The 19,385-nt window shown below is 52.1% G+C and overlaps 1 protein-coding gene across 2 annotated transcripts in view; it reads left to right on the forward strand.

Annotated features, from left to right (window-relative positions):
- PAQR6 (progestin and adipoQ receptor family member 6) overlaps nucleotides 1-19,385 on the forward strand; it is a 28,298-nt gene that overhangs the window by 5,344 nt on the left and 3,569 nt on the right. The window contains exons 2-6 of one of the 2 annotated variants that reach the window (XM_006113911.4): nucleotides 4,322-4,538; nucleotides 6,828-6,955; nucleotides 8,686-8,891; nucleotides 9,959-10,085; nucleotides 15,073-15,169. In XM_006113911.4, coding sequence (XP_006113973.2) covers nucleotides 4,488-4,538; nucleotides 6,828-6,955; nucleotides 8,686-8,891; nucleotides 9,959-10,085; nucleotides 15,073-15,169 — 609 coding nt within the window. In that variant the 5' untranslated portion in view covers nucleotides 4,322-4,487. The remainder of the gene's footprint in view (nucleotides 1-4,321; nucleotides 4,539-6,827; nucleotides 6,956-8,685; nucleotides 8,892-9,958; nucleotides 10,086-15,072; nucleotides 15,170-19,385) is intronic. The other variant, XM_014568952.3, reaches the window with a different exon arrangement.

Consider the following 19,385-nt stretch of genomic DNA (forward strand, 5'->3'; position numbering starts at 1 on the left):
GCTCCGCTTCCACCCCCCTCCAAAAAAACTCTCAGCTGGGGGTAACGCTATTCAGAGCGACATGCAGCACTGCCCAGAAGGGGTCTCAAAGGACACAGCAGCCACAGTTGATACAGACTGGCACACTTAGTCGGGGGGAAGGAAATGTCACCTGTCATTTCGGATCCTCACCCTAGCAACTTTGCACCACTAAAGCCCTGAATACTGAGCTACAGCTAGACCTGGACCCTGTGCCAGTAGGCGGGTGCTTATATTTGAAGTCCCCGGTGCAGGGGAAGAGCAGGAGAAGGGAAACATGACGTGAACCATCCTGTTCCAGGCCATGGTTCCAGCAAATCCGATCTTCCTCATTTTCTCCCTCTGTTCAAACCTGATGCAGCGAACGTTCACCTTGGGCGTCTGCCTCTGCTCCCTCCGGCCCCTGCCCTTTTGAGAGTCACGTCAAGCAGATGGCTGGAATTCAATGGAAGCCTTGTGCGAAACTGACAAAGGGGGATTGATTTCCAGCAAAGCGGGGTGGGTGTGTGTGTGTGAGCGAGAGAGAGATGGTGTGTGTGTGTGTGGGGTGGGTTTTTTTTTCTGTTGTGGATAGGGCCGGGCTGCTCCTGGGAGAGTCAGGGGACCATGAGCTAAACCTGCCCATGCTGGTTTCTAGCCTCTATCGATTCTGGAGGCTCTTTGAGCTCCCTTCATCGTGACGTGTCCGGTGGACAGTGACCTCTGTGGCAACAGGATGCTGTCTCTTTCCACTCTGCATGCCGTTTGTAATCTGCGATGACCAGTAGCATCTAGCTGCCCCAGCGGAGATCAGGGCCCCATCGTGCCAGGAGCTGCACGCAGCGAGACAGTCCTGGCCCCCCATATCTGTCCGCCTCAATAGAAAGGCAGGCAAAAGACAAGAGGGTGCTGCTAAGCCTCTCTGTGTCCCTACCTGTTCCTTGCTGGGTACTTCCTATAGCCTCTAAGGCTGGCTGTGTTCTGCGTCTGGGCCGAACACAGCCAGCTAGCTCCTCCTGGTCCATGAATAGGGCTCTCTAAATGCACTTGGAATACCAATAAGAATCCTCCTCCTCCTTTCATAGAATCCTAGAGCTGGAAGAGACCTCAGGAGATCAGCAAGTCCAGCCCCCTGCCCAAGCCAGGACCAAGCCCAACTCAATCAACCCAGCCAGGGCTTTGTCAAGCCGGGACTTAAAAACCTCTAGGGCTGGAGATTCCACCCCCTCCCTAGGGAACCCATCCCAGTGCTTCCCCACCCTCCTAGTGAAATAGTTTTTTCTAATGTCCAACCTAGACCTCCCCCACTGCAACATGAGACCATTGCTCCTTGTTCTGCCATCTGCCACCACTGAGAACAGCCTCTCTCCAGCCTCTTTGGAACCTCCCTTCAGGTAGCTGAAGGCTGCTCTCAAATCCCCCCTCACTCTTCCCTTCCGCAGACTAAACAAACCCAAATCCCTCAGTCTCTCCTCGTAGGCCATGTGCTCCAGCCCCCTAATCATTTCGGTTGCCCTCCGCTGGCCCCTCTCCAATGCGTCCACATCCTTTCTATAGTGGGGGGTCCTTCTACAGATGGGAATGAAGCACAGAGAGGCTACGGCCCAGCTATGTTTTTTTAGGCATTGCTCTGCTCACCTAACTGGGTGAGGAGCAGAAGCCTCATGGAAAGTGTATGGGACACAGGCTCCTGAGGCATCCATTCCTAGCTCCCTTAGGCCTTGCAGCGTGAACAGGGGGATGCCTAAATGTAAGTCTGCACCCCAGGCACCTGTCCCAGGCTGGGTGGTGAGTCCACCAGAGAGCGCTAGGAAAAGAGCCCCTGGAGCCTTTACTCCAAGGGTGGGGAGCCTTTTTTTTTGGGCGGGAGCCACTGACCCACAGAAAAATCAGTCGGAGGCCGCGTGCACAAGTGAGAAATGGGGGGAAAAAACCCTCATTGTGGCCCCTGACTGAGGAGAGAGACACTTTCTACATGCCCCTTGCCCAGTCTAGTAGATTTTGTGTGTTACAGCCCCAGGGGGAGAGCTGCAGGAGGGCTGGAGTGCCAGCACAGGTTCCCCAATGCTGGGGGTGCCCTGAGCCACCGGGGGCTGCATCTGGCCCCTGGGCCTGAGGTTCTCCCCCCCCCCCGCTTCACTCCTACTCTGCTGCTTTAATCACTAGGAAACACTGCTTCCCAGAGCCAGTGCTCTAGCCACTGGACCACGCTGCCAATGCTGAGAGCAGGGGGGTTGGGTTCTCGTCTCAACCCCAGCTCCCTTCTTTGGTCAAACACCTGCCACTGTAGTAAGATGAGGGCCTGAAACATAAGCCCACGTATCACAGGCCAGGTATGAGGCCCAGACACAGAGGTCAAGACTTTGCTATAGAGCAGAGTTAAGCTGCGAGCAAGAGGCAGGTCCAGCCCACAGAGGTTGGCAAGAACAGGGCTGATGTTACAGAAACACTCAGACCTCAGAGGTACTTGCCACAGGCCAGAAGCACATTCCAGAGGGATGGTCAAAGAACACCTGGTTCAGAAACATCTGGGTACCACTACGCACCCCTCAGATAACAGGAACAGACTGGCCCCAGGACAGGGTCTAAACTGACAGAATGCTAGACAGTGATCAAACCCCCATGTACAAGGTAACAGGAGGATCAATGTAATGTCAAAAGGTGGCAACCTGATACATCAGGGGCGAGGTGTAACTTGAACCCCAGAGAATGGCCTTTGTCCAACCGACGAGGTGATGCTGGAACCATCATTATTGACTGAGGCTATGTCTAGACGGCAAGCTTCTTTCAGAAGAAGCGGTTCTGGAAGAGATCTTCCGGAAAAGCTTATTTCGAAAGAGAGCGTCCACACAGCAAAAGCGCGACAAAAAAGCGATGTGCTTTTTTTGAAAAGTGATAGAAATGTAGCCGTGTTAGTCTGGTGTAGCTGAAACAAAATACAGGACTATGTAGCACTTTAAAGACTAACAAGATGGTTTATTAAATGATGAGCTTTCGTGGGCCAGACCCACTTCCTCAGATCAAATAGTGGAAGAAAATAGTCACAACCATATATACCAAAGGATACAATTAAAAAAACAGTCAACACATATGAAAAGGACAAATCACATTTCAGAACAGAAGGGGGATGCGGGAGGAAGGTAAATGTCTGTGAGCTAATGGTATTAGAAGTGATAATTGGGGAAGCTATCTTTGTAATGGGTAAGATAGTTAATGTCTTTGTTGAGACCGACACGTAGAGTGTAGAATTTTAGCATGAATGACAGTTCAGAGGATTCCCTTTCAAGTGCAGATTTAAAAGGCTTCTGGAGCAGGATGCAGGTAATTAAGTCATTGAGACAGTGTCCTTTCTGGTTGAAATGGCAAGAAACTATTTTTTCTTTGTGATCCTGTCTAATATCTGTTTTGTGGGCATTGATCCTTTGGCAAAGTGTCTGAGACGTTTGTCCAATGTACATAGCAGACGGACACTTTCGGCACATGATGGCATAGATTATATTTCTGGATGCGCAGGAATATGTGTTCTTGATCTTATAACTCACTTGATTAGGCCCAATAATGGTATCAGCAGAGTGAATATATGGACAAAGCTGGCAACGGGCCTAGAACAACGTTTCCTCAACTCCCGTCCCCTTTTACCCCTTCTCTACTTACACTACATCAATGGGTGGGGGAAGCGCACAGGGCTTCATGCACTGCCCCTTCCCTGAGCACTAGCTCCATATTTCCATTGGCTGGGAACCGGCTGCTGGCTGCTGCTGGGGGCAGCGTGGTCTGCGGTGCCAGGACAGGCAGGAAGCTGCCTTAGCCCCCCCCACTGCCCAGGAGCTGCTCACGGTAAGCCCCTCCTGCCCCAGTCCTGACCCACTCCAAAGCCAGAGCCCGCTTCTACACCCCAAAGTCCCATCCCAGAGCCCACACTCCAGTCAAATTATGTCGGGTCGCGGCATCAGAGATTTTTTTTCCAACAGGGTCATGAGAAAAAAGTTTGAAAACCCCTGGGCTAGATGCTCGGAAACCAGCTGACCAATCAAACAGACCCCAAATCTTTGTTCCATTTCATGCCTTTTGCTTTGGCAATTCTGCGAAATACAAGCAATAACAATGTCCAGGCATCTCGATTTCTTTCCTGCCTATGAGGTCTTTCAGACCATAAACTCTACAGAGCGGGGGATACCACTTCCTTTGTGTTAGGAGAGGGCCTAGGACATGCTGAGCCTTAGTCTACAATTCCAGGTGCAGGCAGGCTGTATGTTCCTTCTGTGTCGCTGTGCAATGATACGTATTTTGATTTCTCTCCCCTTTATTTGCAATGTCTTTCCAGGACACAAATGTTTGACCCTTGCATAGACATCTCTAGCAAGGGGCTAGAGAGGAGGAATGAAGACAGCTAGGAGAATTTGAGGCTCTGTGGGCTTCATTTTTGCTCTTCTGAACATCCATCAACCTGCACCTTTAATATTTATTGTTTTCTCCTGCTCGGATTGAAAATGCTGACGATAAAGTTGCCTCAGATATTCAGAGTTCACCAAGTACCTCGTGTGAGTATTTCCTACGTCACCCTAATCCCATGTCCTGATCTGTGCAGTCTCAGTCAGTCTTTAAGCAGGAACTAGATCCAAAACAGGCAACCTTCTACACAGAACAAGTCCCAGCGTTGTCTCCTTTGTTGACCAGGCACTTCACCTACCCCTCTTTCCCCCACCCTCGGAGCTCTCTATGGCATGTGGAGCCATCTAGTGGCTAAATAGTACAACACGGACAGAACTTTGGGAGGCTACATGTAATTGGTGCATACAGTACGGCATGTACCGATATCTACTATCGAGTTGGGGGGAGTGTAAGTGCAGGGACCCGGATTAGTTTTATTTAGCATCTTTATACGTGATATGGGGAAGGCAGGTTAAATGAAATCCAGGCTCCAGGAAGTAGGGATGAGTTGCAAATACCACCAAGGACACGCAAATGTTGTAGCAGGCTTCAAACTAATAACAGAAAGTTCTTCTTCAGAAAGCAAATAGTCAACCTGTGGAACTCCTTGCTGCAGGAGGCTGTGAAGGCTAGAACTATAACACAGTTTAAAGAGAAGTTAGATAAATTCATGGAGGCTGGGTCCATGGAGTGCTATTAGCCAGGGGATAAAAATGGTGTCCCTGGCCTCTGTTTGGGAAGGCTGGAGATGGATGGCACGAGACAAATGGCTTGGTCATTGTCTTCGTTCCATCCCCTCCGGGGTAGCTGGTGTTGGCTGCTGTCGGCAGACAGGCTACTGGGCTAGATGGACCTTTGGTCTGACCCAGTACGGCCGTTCTAAGCTCATGGTTCAGGGTCGGGGGTCTTAGTGGACCACCTTGATTTTCATGCACACCTGCTCCTGGGTGGCCAGGCTGGCAGCTCTCCTGCCCTAGAGGTCCACTTTCCTGTGCCTAGTGCGGAGGTCGTGGATGAGGTCCATGATGTCCGCACTAGACTAGGCAGGCGCCCGCCTCTTGCAGCCCCTGGCAGGCTCCTGGGAGCCACCAGCCTGGTCCCGGGAAGAGGCGGAGGGCTGGGTGGCAGCGGGTGGCTGGCTCGTGCCAGGTGCAGGGTCTGCTGGCTGGGTGCTGGCAGGCTTGCACCTGGCACGGGCACCATAGCCAGCCCGTGCCCCTTTAAGGGCTCCGGGGCCGGGAGGGGGGCAGATGAGTTTCCCTGGTGGTGCCCAGAGTGGCCACCAGGGAAAGCTGGGGAGGGCTAGCCTCCCACTAGTTCAAATTAAGTGGCCACACAGCCCTTAATTCGAACTACTTAATTCGAACTAGGCGTTAGTCCTCGTAGAATGAGGTTTACCTAGTTCGAATTAAGCGCTCCGCTAGTTCGAATTAAGTTCGAACTAGTGGTTTGCCTGTGTAGCGCCTATCAAAGTTAATTCGAACTAACGTCTGTTAGTTCGAATTAACTTTGTAGTGTAGACATACCTTGCTGATTTGAACCATATGGGGTTTGCCATCTTTCTGCTATTAGTCTGTTTGTTCGGATTCATTGTGTCTTCCGTATTCAGAGTCTTATCCCCAATGGTGAAAATGGAGCTGTTGGGGCCAGATGCCTGGCTGGTGTAAATGGGTGTCACTCCACTGGACTGATTGATGCTGGTGGTGGATCTGGCCCACCATGCTTTGGGATGGTCTCTGGCAGGCACTTGGGTTAGCACCTCCCCCCAACCCCTGCATGAAATGTAGTGAGTGAAATGTCTGTGAATGGAAGAGGCGGGGTGGGTGGCAGGCCAGGCTCCCTGTCCCCGGCTGAACTTTCTGAGCAGAGAGCATAAGTCAGGCTCTGTTCCCAGAAACCCAGCCCTGCCCCTCCCAGGCAGTGATTCCAGCGCTGGAGGCCGCATCACGGGTGGCCCCGCTGCTCTCCTCCAAAGGGGGGCTCCCTGCCACTCCCAGCACAGGAGCTCACGTGTGTGTGTGTGTGTGTGTGTGTGTGTGTGTGTGTGTGTGTGTGTGTGTGATTGGGGGGGGAGTTGCCTCTGGACTTCACCAAGAGCAGAGTAAGGGGGGCAGGGGAGGCAGATTTCTGCCGGGGGTGGGGGGGTGGCAGACCTGAGTTCTCCCCCAGCTCTGCCACTGATCCACTGGGTGACATTGGCCAAATCCCTGCCCCCTTTCTGTGCCTCAGTTTCCCCATTCTGTCCTTCAGTTTCCTCAATCTGTACAATGGAGGAAGAAGAGAAATGGTGCTGACCCCCTGTGAAAAGCATGTGGAGCTCTTACAGGGGGCTGTTCCAATGCTGATTTCACACATCCCGGGATGAACTAATGACCCATGTGGCTTTTCTCCCCTGGCAGATCTTCTGGGAGGATGGCATCATATCGGGCTACCGCCACCCCAAGAGCTCAGCCTTGGACTGCATCCTGAGCTCCTTCCAGATGACCAATGAGACTGTAAATATCTGGACACACTTCCTTCCCACCTGGTAAGTGACTGACCGGGCAGCGCTGTGTGAAAGCGTCTGTTCAGTAGTGGGGCAATGCCCACCCTGGTTGGGGGCACGGGCATGTTCAGTGGAGATAGGGAACCTATGAGAGCTGATGGGGAATCTTTCAGCTAAACACCTCTGTCGGAAAAGGCCCGGAGGTCGCAACTCTTCCTGGTCCATTTCAATGGACGTTATTTGTACTCCCACTTCCCCTCCACACACTTTTTTTTGAGGACTGCTAGACAGTTTTGTTTCAGGACTTTCCAAACTCAAAATCTGGAGCGACCCAACCCTACCCCTACAGTTAAGAAATATAAAGCCAGTGATGATAATCAACCCCCTCCTCATCAAAACCACCCCCCCCAAAATCTTCAAAACAAGGCATTCCTATCGACCTGAAGTTTCCTTTTGAAACTTTTTTTAAATTTTTTTGTACCATTTCTGAATGGGAAAATCCACTGATGCCTTGGACTTTGACGGGGGCAGAAAAACTATTTTGCCACCCACCTAGTACCCACCTTTCACTGCTGCGGCATCACCCTTGGTTTGGGGGGGGGGGGTTGCCAAGCTATGGCCTAGATACCAACCCAAAGCTTGCCCCGCCTCTTGCAACATTACCTAGGAGACGGGACTGAAGGGACCGCCTAGGTCAGAGTCTAGTTCAGAGTCTAGTTCAGGCTACCAACGCAGGTCATCCCCTTAGGGAACTGATCACCATCTTCACACCAGTTGACTGTGGGCCCCAACGTTTCCTGCTGTGCCTACTGCCCTTTACCCAAAAAACAATAGGAAGCCACTACCACAGGGTCCCCAAGTAGGTGTTAACTCTTGAAGGAACTTTGTTCCATCAATGGGAGCAGGGTGGGCTAGTGGCCGGACCAGGGAACTAGGAGTCATTTCTCTGGGGCTCCGTTTGACAAAGCAAAGCAAAGCCCAGGGCTAGCCCAGGCCAGCTGACTCAAGTTCGTGGGACTTTGGGGCTGTTTCACTGTGAAGTAGACTTCCTGGTTTGGGCTGAAGCCTGGGGTGTGGGACCAATGTTCCCTTTAATTTTTTCCCATCCATGTGCGGAATAAATTTTGTTCTGATCACACCAAGGCATGTGTGGATGTGCACCACCCGTAGAGACACCTGCTGCCAGCTATGGCTGCTCTACTAATCATCTGGGCAGCATTGGCCTCTCTCCCGGGTGGCTGCCCAAGCGCACAGCTCACAGGGAACAGTCTGGGACCCTCCTTCCCATCCTAAAGCCGGTCCTTCAGCCTGAGCTTAGAAGTGCACATTGCAATGAAACAATCCTGCAGTCTGAGCCCTGTGAGCCCAAGTCAGCTGGCATCGGCCACTGTGAGAAGGCAGGATACTGGGCTGGATGGTCAGACCCAGTGTGGCTGTTCTTATGTGTCTGGGTACTGCACAGCTGTCCTATGAGGGAGTCTGGTGAGTAGAGCAGGATAGCGGGCCTGACTCCTGGGGTCCGTTCCCAGCTCTCAGAAGAATGGGGGTGGGAACTGGGGATGGGTATCTAGGGCAGGGGTACGGGGAGTCAGGAATCCTGAGTTCAGTTCTGCGCACCCCTCTCTGCCTCGGTGCGAACTGAAACGCAACGCTGGGTCTAGAACTCCCGAACCTCGGAGGATGTGGGGAGTCGGCGAGATCTGATTTTGCGAGGACCCTGCTGGGGGTGCTCTAGTCCCTTGGCTGCGCGCTCCTCAGTTGTGCCCTCTCAGGTATTTCGTGTGGCGGTTCCTGGTGCTCTCCTCCTCCCTGGATTTCTGCAGCGACGCCTACCACTGGCCTTTCCTGGTCTACCTGTTGCTGGTCTGCGTGTACCCCTTCACCTCCAGCTGTGCCCACACCTTCAGCACCATGTCTGCCCACGCCCGCCACATCTGTTACTTCTTTGACTACGGAGCCCTGAGTCTCTACAGCCTGGGTAAGTCCTGAGCGCCCATGTGGCAAGAGGGCAGCGAGTCAGACATGAGGCAGAGGGTCTCCGAGGATGTACCTAGGGAGGCGCTTGTCACAGAATTCAGTGCTGGAATCTGGACACCTTCCCCAACTGGATCTGTGTGCCTGGGGCAGGTGCGGCTCTGGTTAACAGCTGGGCCTTTGGGAACACCATTCTCCTCCTGGGTCAACCAGGCAGCTCCCCATTGGCTGATGTAAATTGGCATAGCCCTAGAGATATCAGTTGACCCCAACTCTGCCCACAGGAGGCCTGCCCCTGGTTAGTAAGTCACCCCCATGCCAAATAAGGCTCTCCACCAAAGAGAGTCCCTTTCAGGCCCCTTTGGTCTCAAACAGCCCCCTGAGGGCTAGAAATCTGCTCCCTCGGGTCATTTCCAGTGTATCTTGTCCGTGTTCATCCCTAAAGGCTCGCCCGTTTCCCTCCAGAGCCACTGGTCAATTTCAGTTTGGAGCGTGAGTTCTTTCTGGACTAGTTTTTGCCCAAATCCTCAAGTCTGAAGCATGACAAATAACAAACCGAAATTGTTTTGGGTTCATTGGCAATTCTGAAAAAAAAAATTAAATGGAAAACAGAACGGTCCCCGTGAACCAGAAAATCCCAAAGGTTCCATTTGGGGTTGAATGCAGCATTTCATTCCATGGAACGTTTTGGGCTGTGTTGGAGCAATTTTAAATGGAAAAAAAAAAAACCTTTCCTAAAAATGGAAAACTTTGAAAGAAGCCATTCTAAATTGAAATGTTTCGTTTCAGAAAATGTGGAAATTAAACCTTGATTGTTGGACTCTTTCCCAACCTTAACAATTTGACAAAACTGGTACAAATTGGTTGGGTCCTTTTGGTGTCACAGAATCTACATTGATTGATTGATTTTTTGCCGAATTATGATGGTTTAGTTGAAAAACTCCACCCAGCCTCTATTCAGTTCCCAAAAGTGGTTTTATGAGTTTGCCGGTTTTCCTGCCAGTAAGCAACTAAATGTGACCTGGAGTCTATATCAATGCCATCCCGTAATGTAGTGTGTTTGTGTTATAGGCTGTGCTTTCACATATGGAGCCTATGCGATGCCAGACCGCTGGGTTAACGGCACTTTACACCATTACTTTGTACCAATGGCTGCTTTTAACTCATTTATCTGCACCAGTCTGTCTTGTTACTCCCGGTATGTAAGGATCTATGCAGTATCAAGAACATATTATGCAAAATATCAGGGCGTTCTCCATTTCTCTGCTTTGCAAAGCCCCCTTGCATCTGTTTCTTTATACATAATACACTAACACCCCAGCCAGTCTGCAGATCTGTCCTATTAGTTCGTGAGGCAAGTTATTCCAGTGCTCAACATCCATGCAACCTTGGTTGATTTCAGCAGGGGCTGCACCGAGCAGGCTCGTGCATAATTTCACAAGTTGATTTGAATGCCGTGCAGAGTTAGCCTGTGGAACTCCTTGCCACAAGATGCCACTGAAGCCAAGAGAACAATCCATGGTTATGTTACTTATAATACAAACAGACAAACATTTCAACCTTTCAAGGCATAAGCCAACCTCTAGCTGACAAGGGGCTGGGAAAAAAACTTCCTCTGCGGTGGGTGTGTTCGTTCATAAATATCCACTGGGCACTTGGCACCTGTCTGAAATGTTTGGCTCTGTCCATTGCCAGATGTGGTTGGTGAGGTAACATCTGTTACTCAGCCTTGGTGAGAAGAACGCTCTTTGAGCCTTAAACAGGGCCCTTTGTCACTGGATCCTGGGACTTCTGCCGTGGCTGATTTGACTCAAGAGTCTTCAGGCGGCGGGTAGAATCCATAACCCATCATATCATCTGTGGTGTTGGAAGCAAGGGTCTTTACTTCAACTAGCGATCAGACAAATCGCTTTGTAGAATCCTAACCATTCAGTCTTGAAAGGGAACCTGTACCCCGGTAGCGTGAGACTTGTCATCTAGTAGCCATAGCAGCTGAAAGCAGCAGCATAGAGAGGAGATTATGTGTCTGGGGGCAAAGGAAAAGTTTGCGTCCCCCCTCCCCCGTCCCCGCAGCTGGACTGTGGGGCCTGAAACCTGGTGCACGGCTCAGCCTGACCCTGGGAGGAGTGGGGAGAGCTTGTACCACATCTTCCCCCGCAACCTCCAGTTTGGGGCCGGGCCCCACCACGCACTAACCCGCCGGCGGAGATGGGGGAGGGTCGGGCTGGGGGCGGAGAGGCAGGGAGGAGACTCCAGCCAGTGGTGAAGAGCGGAGGAGGAGCAGGCGAGCCAAAGGATGACAGGGAGAGCGGAGGGGGACTAAATAGGTGCCCCCCCTTAGCGTGGCACCCAGGGGCAACTGCCCTTTCCAGAGGTGAAAGTGCGCGGCTCCAGCAAGAGCTGGCTGAGCTGTTAAAAGAGCCGGCAGGGACCCCGGTTGCAGTAGGACAGGACCTTTAAGAAATTGTAAGTTACTTTCCCTGCTGTAAGGCAGTGTAGGAGCACCCAGATGGATACATAACCCTACATACCCGGAGGGCTGGGGCTACACATTTAATGGCTAAGATTTTCAAAAACTGGTGTCATAAATTCAAATTGGCTTAATTTCCAGAATCCCTGGGCACATGGGTGGTGGGTGACCCCAGGGCTTGGGGAAGCAAGCCCCCTTCAGCCCCGCCCACCCCCGTAGCCTGCTGGCCTCTGGCCAGCCTTCCCCCCTATGTCCCCAATGTGGCTGTTGGCTCTTGCCCCTCCCGGCCACAGGGTATCACCCCCCAACCTCCCCTGGCCCTGGAGAGCCAGCAGGTGGTGTGTCCCCAGCCTGCCCTGGCCCTGGAGCTCTGGAGAGCAAGGCACAGGGCTGGGCATGGGCGGGGCCAGGAGAGGCAGTTTGGGAAGGCCCATGCCTCGGGCACCCAGCTGACCTCGCCGGGCATCTCAAGAAGGGCATCCAGAGATCGGGGGCAAGGTCTGAAAACGTTGGCCGGAGGGATGTGCAACGAACTGGGAGAGCCACCCATGGGAAGCAGCAGGGGGCGCAGTACAATACTCTTGTTTCGCTCTGCCCCAGAAGCGCTACCTGCCATGAGCCCCGGGGCTGTGGTCTTAGCATCTATCTATTTACTTTGATCTGCTTAGGTTTAAGTACCCATTCTCCAGATACTTAATGATGCCTTGTCTCACCCCCACCCCCTTTTCCTTTTTTTCTTTTTCTCCCCCCTCTCCTTCCCCTCTCCTATTTATTTTGAGTTTTCATATCCCCTACTCATAACTCCGGTCATCTGGAGAAGTGGGCCCATGGAAGCTCATGATACCTTCTGCATGTTTTGTTAGTCTATCAAGTGCTACCAGACCATTTGTAGGTTTTGGTTGTCATTTAGTAGGAGGCCCAGGAATGTGACCTCCCGAGTAAAACCTGCTCCCGTTTGACCAGCAGGCTTGTTGTGCAGTCAACAGGAGCGGTCCAAGGCCGGCTGCGGCAGCTGACACCCCAGGCGGAATGCGTGATCGGCACCCCTGCCTACCTGGCCATCAATGGCCGTGACGTCATCATTGGGCGCCCCGTGACATCATCATCGGGCGCCCCGTGACGACATCATTGGGCACCCTGTGACATCACCATTGGGTCGCCCTAGGCGACCGCCGAGTCTGCCTATACTCATGGGCCGCCCCTGGCGGTCACTATCCCTTCTGCTTCGTGCAGCTGGAGGGACGTGTTGTGGATTCGTGCAGGGTGAAGTTCACTGGCTTTCCCACCCACCTCAAGCTCTCTTCTTAATCTTTCCTTGACGCTGGTCTGCTCTTGAAACTGAGCAGAGCAGCCGCTGCTCCTGCGGAGTCACCGGGCTTCCGTCCCGCAGCCGAACAATGAAGCGTTTTTAGTACCAAAGGGAGGTTCTAGTCTGAGATGGGGAGGTTGCACCGATGGGCCTGCGTGCAGCTGGCCTTTCCTGCCTCTCACTTCCTCCAGGTCAAATCTGTTTTTATTCAGCGGTGAAAGAAAAGTGGTTTCAGCTTCCAGCCTGGCAAAACTCGGCCTGGGTCTGAGGAAGGGCATTGTCAGTGATCACAAAGACCTGGCACAGCCATGTGCCGTCGGGTGGCCAGGGAGGTAGCTCAAAAAGAGAGGACAGCTGCACTTAGTGCATAGGGGGCCCAGGGCAGAGGAATGTGGGGGGTTCAGGAGTTAGGGCTGGGAGTGGAGGGCCCCAGGCTTGGAGGTAGAGGGGCGAGAGTGGGGAGGCCAGGGCGGCATTTTGGGGGAGGGCTGCAGCTGCACATACCGGAGTCCCTGCTCCTCTTCTTTCTCTGACTCTGAGGGAATAAGGGGAAAGTTCACAGCCTGTTGCATCCTCCTCTGCCCTCCCCTCCACAGCCAGGAGCAAGAGGAAGGCCTAAGCTGAGCACTTTCCCTTCCCTCCCTGTCAGGGGAAGAGGAAAAAGACCCAGTATGCACAGCTCAGCCCTCTCCCATCTTGCCAAAAGGGCTCCTGCCAGGGGGGTGGCTGGGGCAGTCTCAGATGGGGAGGGGAGCATGCACACCCCCAGCCAGCGCAACCTGCCTGGCTACCTGCTGCTTCGCAAAGCAGCTTGCAGGAGAATCCCGGGAGCCCAGCCCGGTTTCTTGCTGGAGCGCCGCACCAGCTGGGTCTCGAGAAAAATAGAGGGCATAAAGTTGTCCTGTTCTGTATCGATGGATGACAGAGGGCAGAATAGTAACAAACAGGTCTGTCCTCTATATAAGAGGATGAACAACCAACCTAATGCGCCATCAGGACCACCTCCTCCAACTCTCTTTCCTCTAGAGGGTTTGTGTAGGTGATTGGAACTAGTAAGCAATTCTGCCACTACACAAAAAGGCACACAATCCAGCGGGCTCTGCAGGGGCACTGCCGCTCTTCAGGGTTACAGCAGGCGTGCAACACAGTGTAAATTTATTTTTTCTACTGAAAGTCAGCCGAGCCAGCACCGCACGCACACAGATCTGCTGAGAAAGGGGTTTTGAGTGTAGCTTTCCAGCATAGAATGGCAATTTCTTCTTTTTTTTTTTTAGCAGCATAGTTTCCACCCTAACTTGAAATAGAAATAGTGTCCAAGCGCTGTGTTATGCAAGAAGACAGCCAGACTGGGCAACAATTGAGACTTATTTTCACAACATTCTCTGAGCCGAGTTCACTCCCCTTAATTCTGGGAAGGGGAGAGAGAAGCAATCAAGCAACCTTCTGGATTTGATTATCTGAAAGGATTAGACTAATCACAATGGACAGGATGGGCTTCTGTTGTCTTTGACTCCCTTCCTTAGGGTGTTGTGTGTGGGGGGGGGGAGGATGTTAAACCCACGACAAACACTCATCCGCTTTTTACAAAACCTTAAAAGTGATGATAAATTTCCACCTATATAGCTGCAGTGTCAGCTCCTGGTGGCCTTCTTGTGTGTGAGATCAGGAAAGGGAAATTGACTAAAAACAAAAAATCCACCCCTGCCTGGATTGTAAATGCGCCCTGGTGTGAAATTCACTAGGAATACTAAGATGAAACTGACCAGGTTGTGTATTTTCCACGCTGAGCGAATTGCAAACAGTAAATTAACATTTCAGTCTAACAATGAATTTCATCCTGTTCTCTGCTCTTAATCATTCAGACTTGGATTTTCAAAGGGGACTAATAGATTTAGGCACTTGAAAGAGTTTTGTGTCTGAGACCCTTAGGGGATCCTAATCAGAATAGCTAGCGCAGAATAAGATAGTAGGTAGTAGCTAGTTCAGAATAGTTCTAAGTGTCCATGCAGTAATCTGGAATAAAAAATACATTTGTTACAGAATAATTAGTGAGCTTTCAAAAGAGAGTAATTATTCCAGAATAAAATCTTTTATGTTAGACTAGAGTGTTTGCATTGGAGCTATGGCAGAATAATGTATTTTGCACTTGTTAATTACTCTGTGTAGACAAGACCTTAGTCTCCTTTGAAGAATCAATCTCCAGCTTCCATGTGTGAAGGTTCCTTTGCAGTACCTGGCTTGTGAGCGTTGCTGTAATAATCTGCTAACACACCACGGCACTGGTAAAACAGGGGAGATTTGATTTGGTTTCAACATCTCTTCCAGACCTAAATGTAATGAGGCTCATAGGCAGCCCCTAGTGACTGTGCAGTTCTTAATCCTGACCTCTCCCTGTGTGATTCCCAGTTTCCCAGAATTGGAGTGTCCCCGGCTGAGCAAGATTCTACGGACAACGGCCTTTGTGTATCCCTTTGTCTATGACAATATCCCGCTGTTTTATAGGGTAAGTCCATTTCAGGAGCAATTTGGGGTGGGGCTCTCCTGTCCTAGGCTCTGTAGGGAAATTTATTGAGATATCTTGATGCAAGGTCCTGAAGCACAATACATTACTGAATACCCATGGTGTCTAGAGACCTCAGCTGACAAAACCACTACCCCATAGAGCAGACACTAAATAGATGCGGGGTAGCAGAAAGGAAGCACTCTTCTCCCCATTGTACAGATGGGAAAACTGAGTGAGGGGGATGAAGGCCAAATTTTTCCAAAAGGGGCTTGTGACGGACTGGGCCGGGTCTGGGCACAGCTGAGAGCATCCGCTCAGGGCAAATTGCTCAAATTTGGGGCTCCTGACAGCCCCCAGACTGGTGACCTTTCCAAACAGGCCACAAACCAGTCCCACAGAGCCGCTTCAGCTGCCTGCCTGAAGCCTCACGAGCAAAACCCCTCCGACACCCCAGTAATATCTGTGCCCCAGATGGTCCCGGGCCTCATACACAGGTGAGGGGTCTTAGAACCCTATCTCACCTACCCCGAACAAGTTCTATCCGGTTCCAAGAAACCAGCCACAGATCCCTGGTCAATTTACCCTCTGTACCTTACCCACAAATCATACTGAGCCAATCCTTTAGCATCTAACATCTAAAAGTTTATTGCTACAAGAAAGAAAAGCAGGAGAGTGACGTTGCTAAAGTATCATACATTACATGCATCGAATCTCCCAGTTCTCAATGCAGGCTCTAGCAGAGATGTTATAGCTGCTGGCTTAAAAGTCCTTGTTGCGCATCCTAGGTCAGGATGGGTCCACAGTTCTTTCCAGCTCTTCGATCCCTGCACTGCTGCCTCTGGGATGAAGTGCTGAGCTGAGTACCAAGACGGAGTCAGCCACATGGCCTATTTATCCCTCCTTCCTGCTCTCTATTTGGCTACAGCAGGCTTCTCTTTGACACCTCACATGGCCCTCCTTTGTGCCACTTTTGGGGCCAACACCCCCCCATGGATGCAGCAGTGATCTGGCTGCTCCCCTCAAAATCCAGTAATGTGACAAGAGACCTCAGCTGACAAAGCCACTACCCCATAGAGCAGGTGCTAAATAGATGCAGGGTGGCAGAAAGGAAGCCCTCTTCTCCCCGTTGTACAGATGGGAAAACAGAGAGAGGGATGAAGGCCAAATTTTCCAAAAGGGGTTTGATTTGCTTTCTTTGCTCTTTGGAGCAAGGGTGTCTTTTTGTTCTACATCTATATAGCACCTAGTCCCATGGGGTCCGGGTACAGGACTGGGGTCCCTAGATGCTACCTCCATACTAATCATAAATGAATGTTCACCATGAGACACCTAGAAAGGTCTTGAGCAAGGATCCCTCTAATCTTTTCCATCCATGTGCAGAATAAATTTTATTACATGCACCGAGGCATGTGTTGATGATGTGCACCACCAGGCGAAACACAAACCTAGCTGTGGGCTCTCTGCTAATCAGCTGGGTAACACTGGAGTCTCTCCTGAGTGGCTGCACAAGCACACAGCTGACAGTGAACACTGGCTGAGTTTCTAAGACTGAAGGACTGTAAATCGGTCCCTTTGAGGTGTCTTGCATTGGGGGCCCAACAATTTGCCCCTGGGAGCCTGCAGAAGAGCCAGGCAGGGACTCAGGGACTTAGGAAAGTGGGTCTGACCAGCTACGGGTGTGAGCTACCACAGAGAGGGCATGTTCACAGAACACATTCGTTTTTTTTTTTAAAGCGGGTGTCTCTTTAATCCCCCCTGCTGTGTTACGGCCTGCTGTGCAAACAGCAACAGTGTGGGTAATGGGAATGCTTCCCTGGCGTGTTTTCTGCCGCATGGCAGGATGTGACTCAGCCTTACCAGAAAAGCTCTGGCTTTTCGTTTGCTCCTGGCGCTAGCAGGGCTGCAGAGGGCGCGGAATAGAACCACCAGAGAGGTGGCTCTTGAAGCTGCAGGATTTGGGGTGGGGAATCGAGACCCTCCTGCTCCACTGTCTGCAGCTGTAACTGCACCTGGGCCTGCTCTATACCTGCAACTTCGGTCAGCCGAGCTGTGTGGCTCAGGGGTGCAGAAATGCCCTCCCCCTGCCAGACTCCAAACCTCAAAGCTCTGTCCGCTAGAGCCGGGCTACTCAACTTTGGAAGCCGAGGACTGCAAGTTAAGTGTGGTTGCATGTACATGCAAATATATATGCAAATAGCTTCTTTCACACTGATGGGCATGAATACAAAGATTAAGCCTTAAGCAGCGGTGCCGGACCCAAACGTGGCCAGTGTGAGCCAATCAGCACCTCTCAGGCTCTGCCCACAAGTCTAAGCAGCCAGCACTTCCCACAATGCCCTGGCGCTCCCGGCACCTCCTCCCTGGGGGCTAGAAAAGCCGACACCCTGTACCCATCTCATAGAATCATAGAATCATAGAATAATAGGACTGGAAGGGACCTCGAGAGGTCATCGAGTCCAGCCCCCCGCCCTCAAGGCAGGACCAAGCTCCGTCTACACCATCCCTGACAGATGTCTATCTAACCTGTTCTTAAATATCTCCAGAGAGGGAGATTCCACCACCTCCGTTGGCAATTTATTCCAATATTTGACCACCCTGACAGTTAGGAATTTTTTCCTAATGTCCAATCTAAACCTCCCCTGAGGTTCCAGCCAGCCCGTCCGCTTGTGTCTTTCAATGCTCATCCCACATGGGAGATGCCTCGCGTGTTCCCAGGGGAGGCCATGTTCAAAGGATCCCATCCGCGGGCTGTGTGCTGAGCCCCGTGTAAACCCAGACCGCACTACGGGCTGTGTGTTGAGTAGCCCTGCACTAGACCATCCTGCCTACACTGCTAGGTTGCTGGAACAAATCTGCCCTCCACATCTACCACCACTCAAGGGGCTGGGTGAAGTACAGGCAGTCCCCGGGTTACGTACAAGATAGGGACTGTAGGTTTGTTCTTAAGTTGAATCTGTATGTAAGTCGGAACTGGCGTCCAGATTCAGCCGCTGCTGAAACTGATCAGTTTCAACAGCGGCTGAATCTGGACGCCAGTTCTGACTTACATACAGATTCAACTTAAGAACCCCAGGCATCCCCAAGTCAGCTGCTGCTGAAACTGATCAGCAGCTGATTCCAGGAAGCCCGGGGCAGGGGCTTCCTGTAGTCAGCCACTGGTCAGTTTCAGCAGCGGCTGACTTGGGGACGCCTGGGGCAGAGCAGCTGGGGTGCTGCTGGGTTGGTCCCGTAGCGCCGCCGCTCCTCGGCGCTACTAGACCAACCCAGCAGCGCCCCAGCTGCTGTACCACAGGCGTCCGGAGCAAAGCCGTGGAGCACGGGGGCAGCGGGACAGCCCAGACGCGCCGTGGCTGTCCTGCTGATCTCGGGCTCCATGGCTTTGCTCTGCTTTGCTCCCCGTCCCCCTGGTCTGCAGACCAGGGGGACGGGGAGCAAAGCGGCGGAACACGCGGGCAGCGGACAGCCCAGACGCGTCTGAGCTGTCAGCTGACCGCGTGCTCCGCGGCTTTGCTCTGCTTTGCTCCTCGTCCCCCTGGTCTGCAGACCAGGGGGACGGGGAGCAAAGCAGAGCAAAGCCTCGGAGCACGCAGGCAGCAGACAGCCCTGTCCGCTGCCCGCGTGTTCCGCTGCTTTGCTTCCTCTCCCTGGTCTGCTGTAGACCAGGGAGAGGGAGGGCCCTGTTCGTAACTGCGGATCCGACATAAGTCGGATCCGCGTAACTCGGGGACTGCCTGTACAGTGATGGGGAAAACCCCCTTTCCTCCAGAGGTATGGAGACATTGACAAGGCAGAGTGAAGTTTGTTCTACAGCCATAGCTGAGTGCCTGTTAGCATTTAGCTCATGTGGTAGAGGCACCTGGCTTTAGTCCCTAAGGTTGCTGGTTCAATCCTGCCTGCCCACAACCAGGATCTGTCAGCTCTACACATGGCTGGGGCAAATGTCTGTGCTATAGGGGTGCAACGGTAGTGCTTGTAGGGAAGAAGTAGCTACTGTGGTGCTTTGCCCCCTTGCTGGGGTTGGATGCCAAAGTGGCTGAGCCTGCTACAGCACCAGCAAGCAGAGTTGGGTCTTGTTGGTGCATGCTCCTTTATGCCCAGCTCGATCCTTGCAGCTGATCCTAGAATTGTAGGATTAGGAGTCTAAAGCCCTTGTCGGGATGGGTATGTCCAAATGGTGGCTGACCCATGCAGGGGGGCTGCATTTCCTAGGCAGACC

Source organism: Pelodiscus sinensis, chromosome 24 (genome assembly GCF_049634645.1).
Source record: "Pelodiscus sinensis isolate JC-2024 chromosome 24, ASM4963464v1, whole genome shotgun sequence".
Classification (NCBI taxonomy): domain Eukaryota; kingdom Metazoa; phylum Chordata; order Testudines; family Trionychidae; genus Pelodiscus; species Pelodiscus sinensis.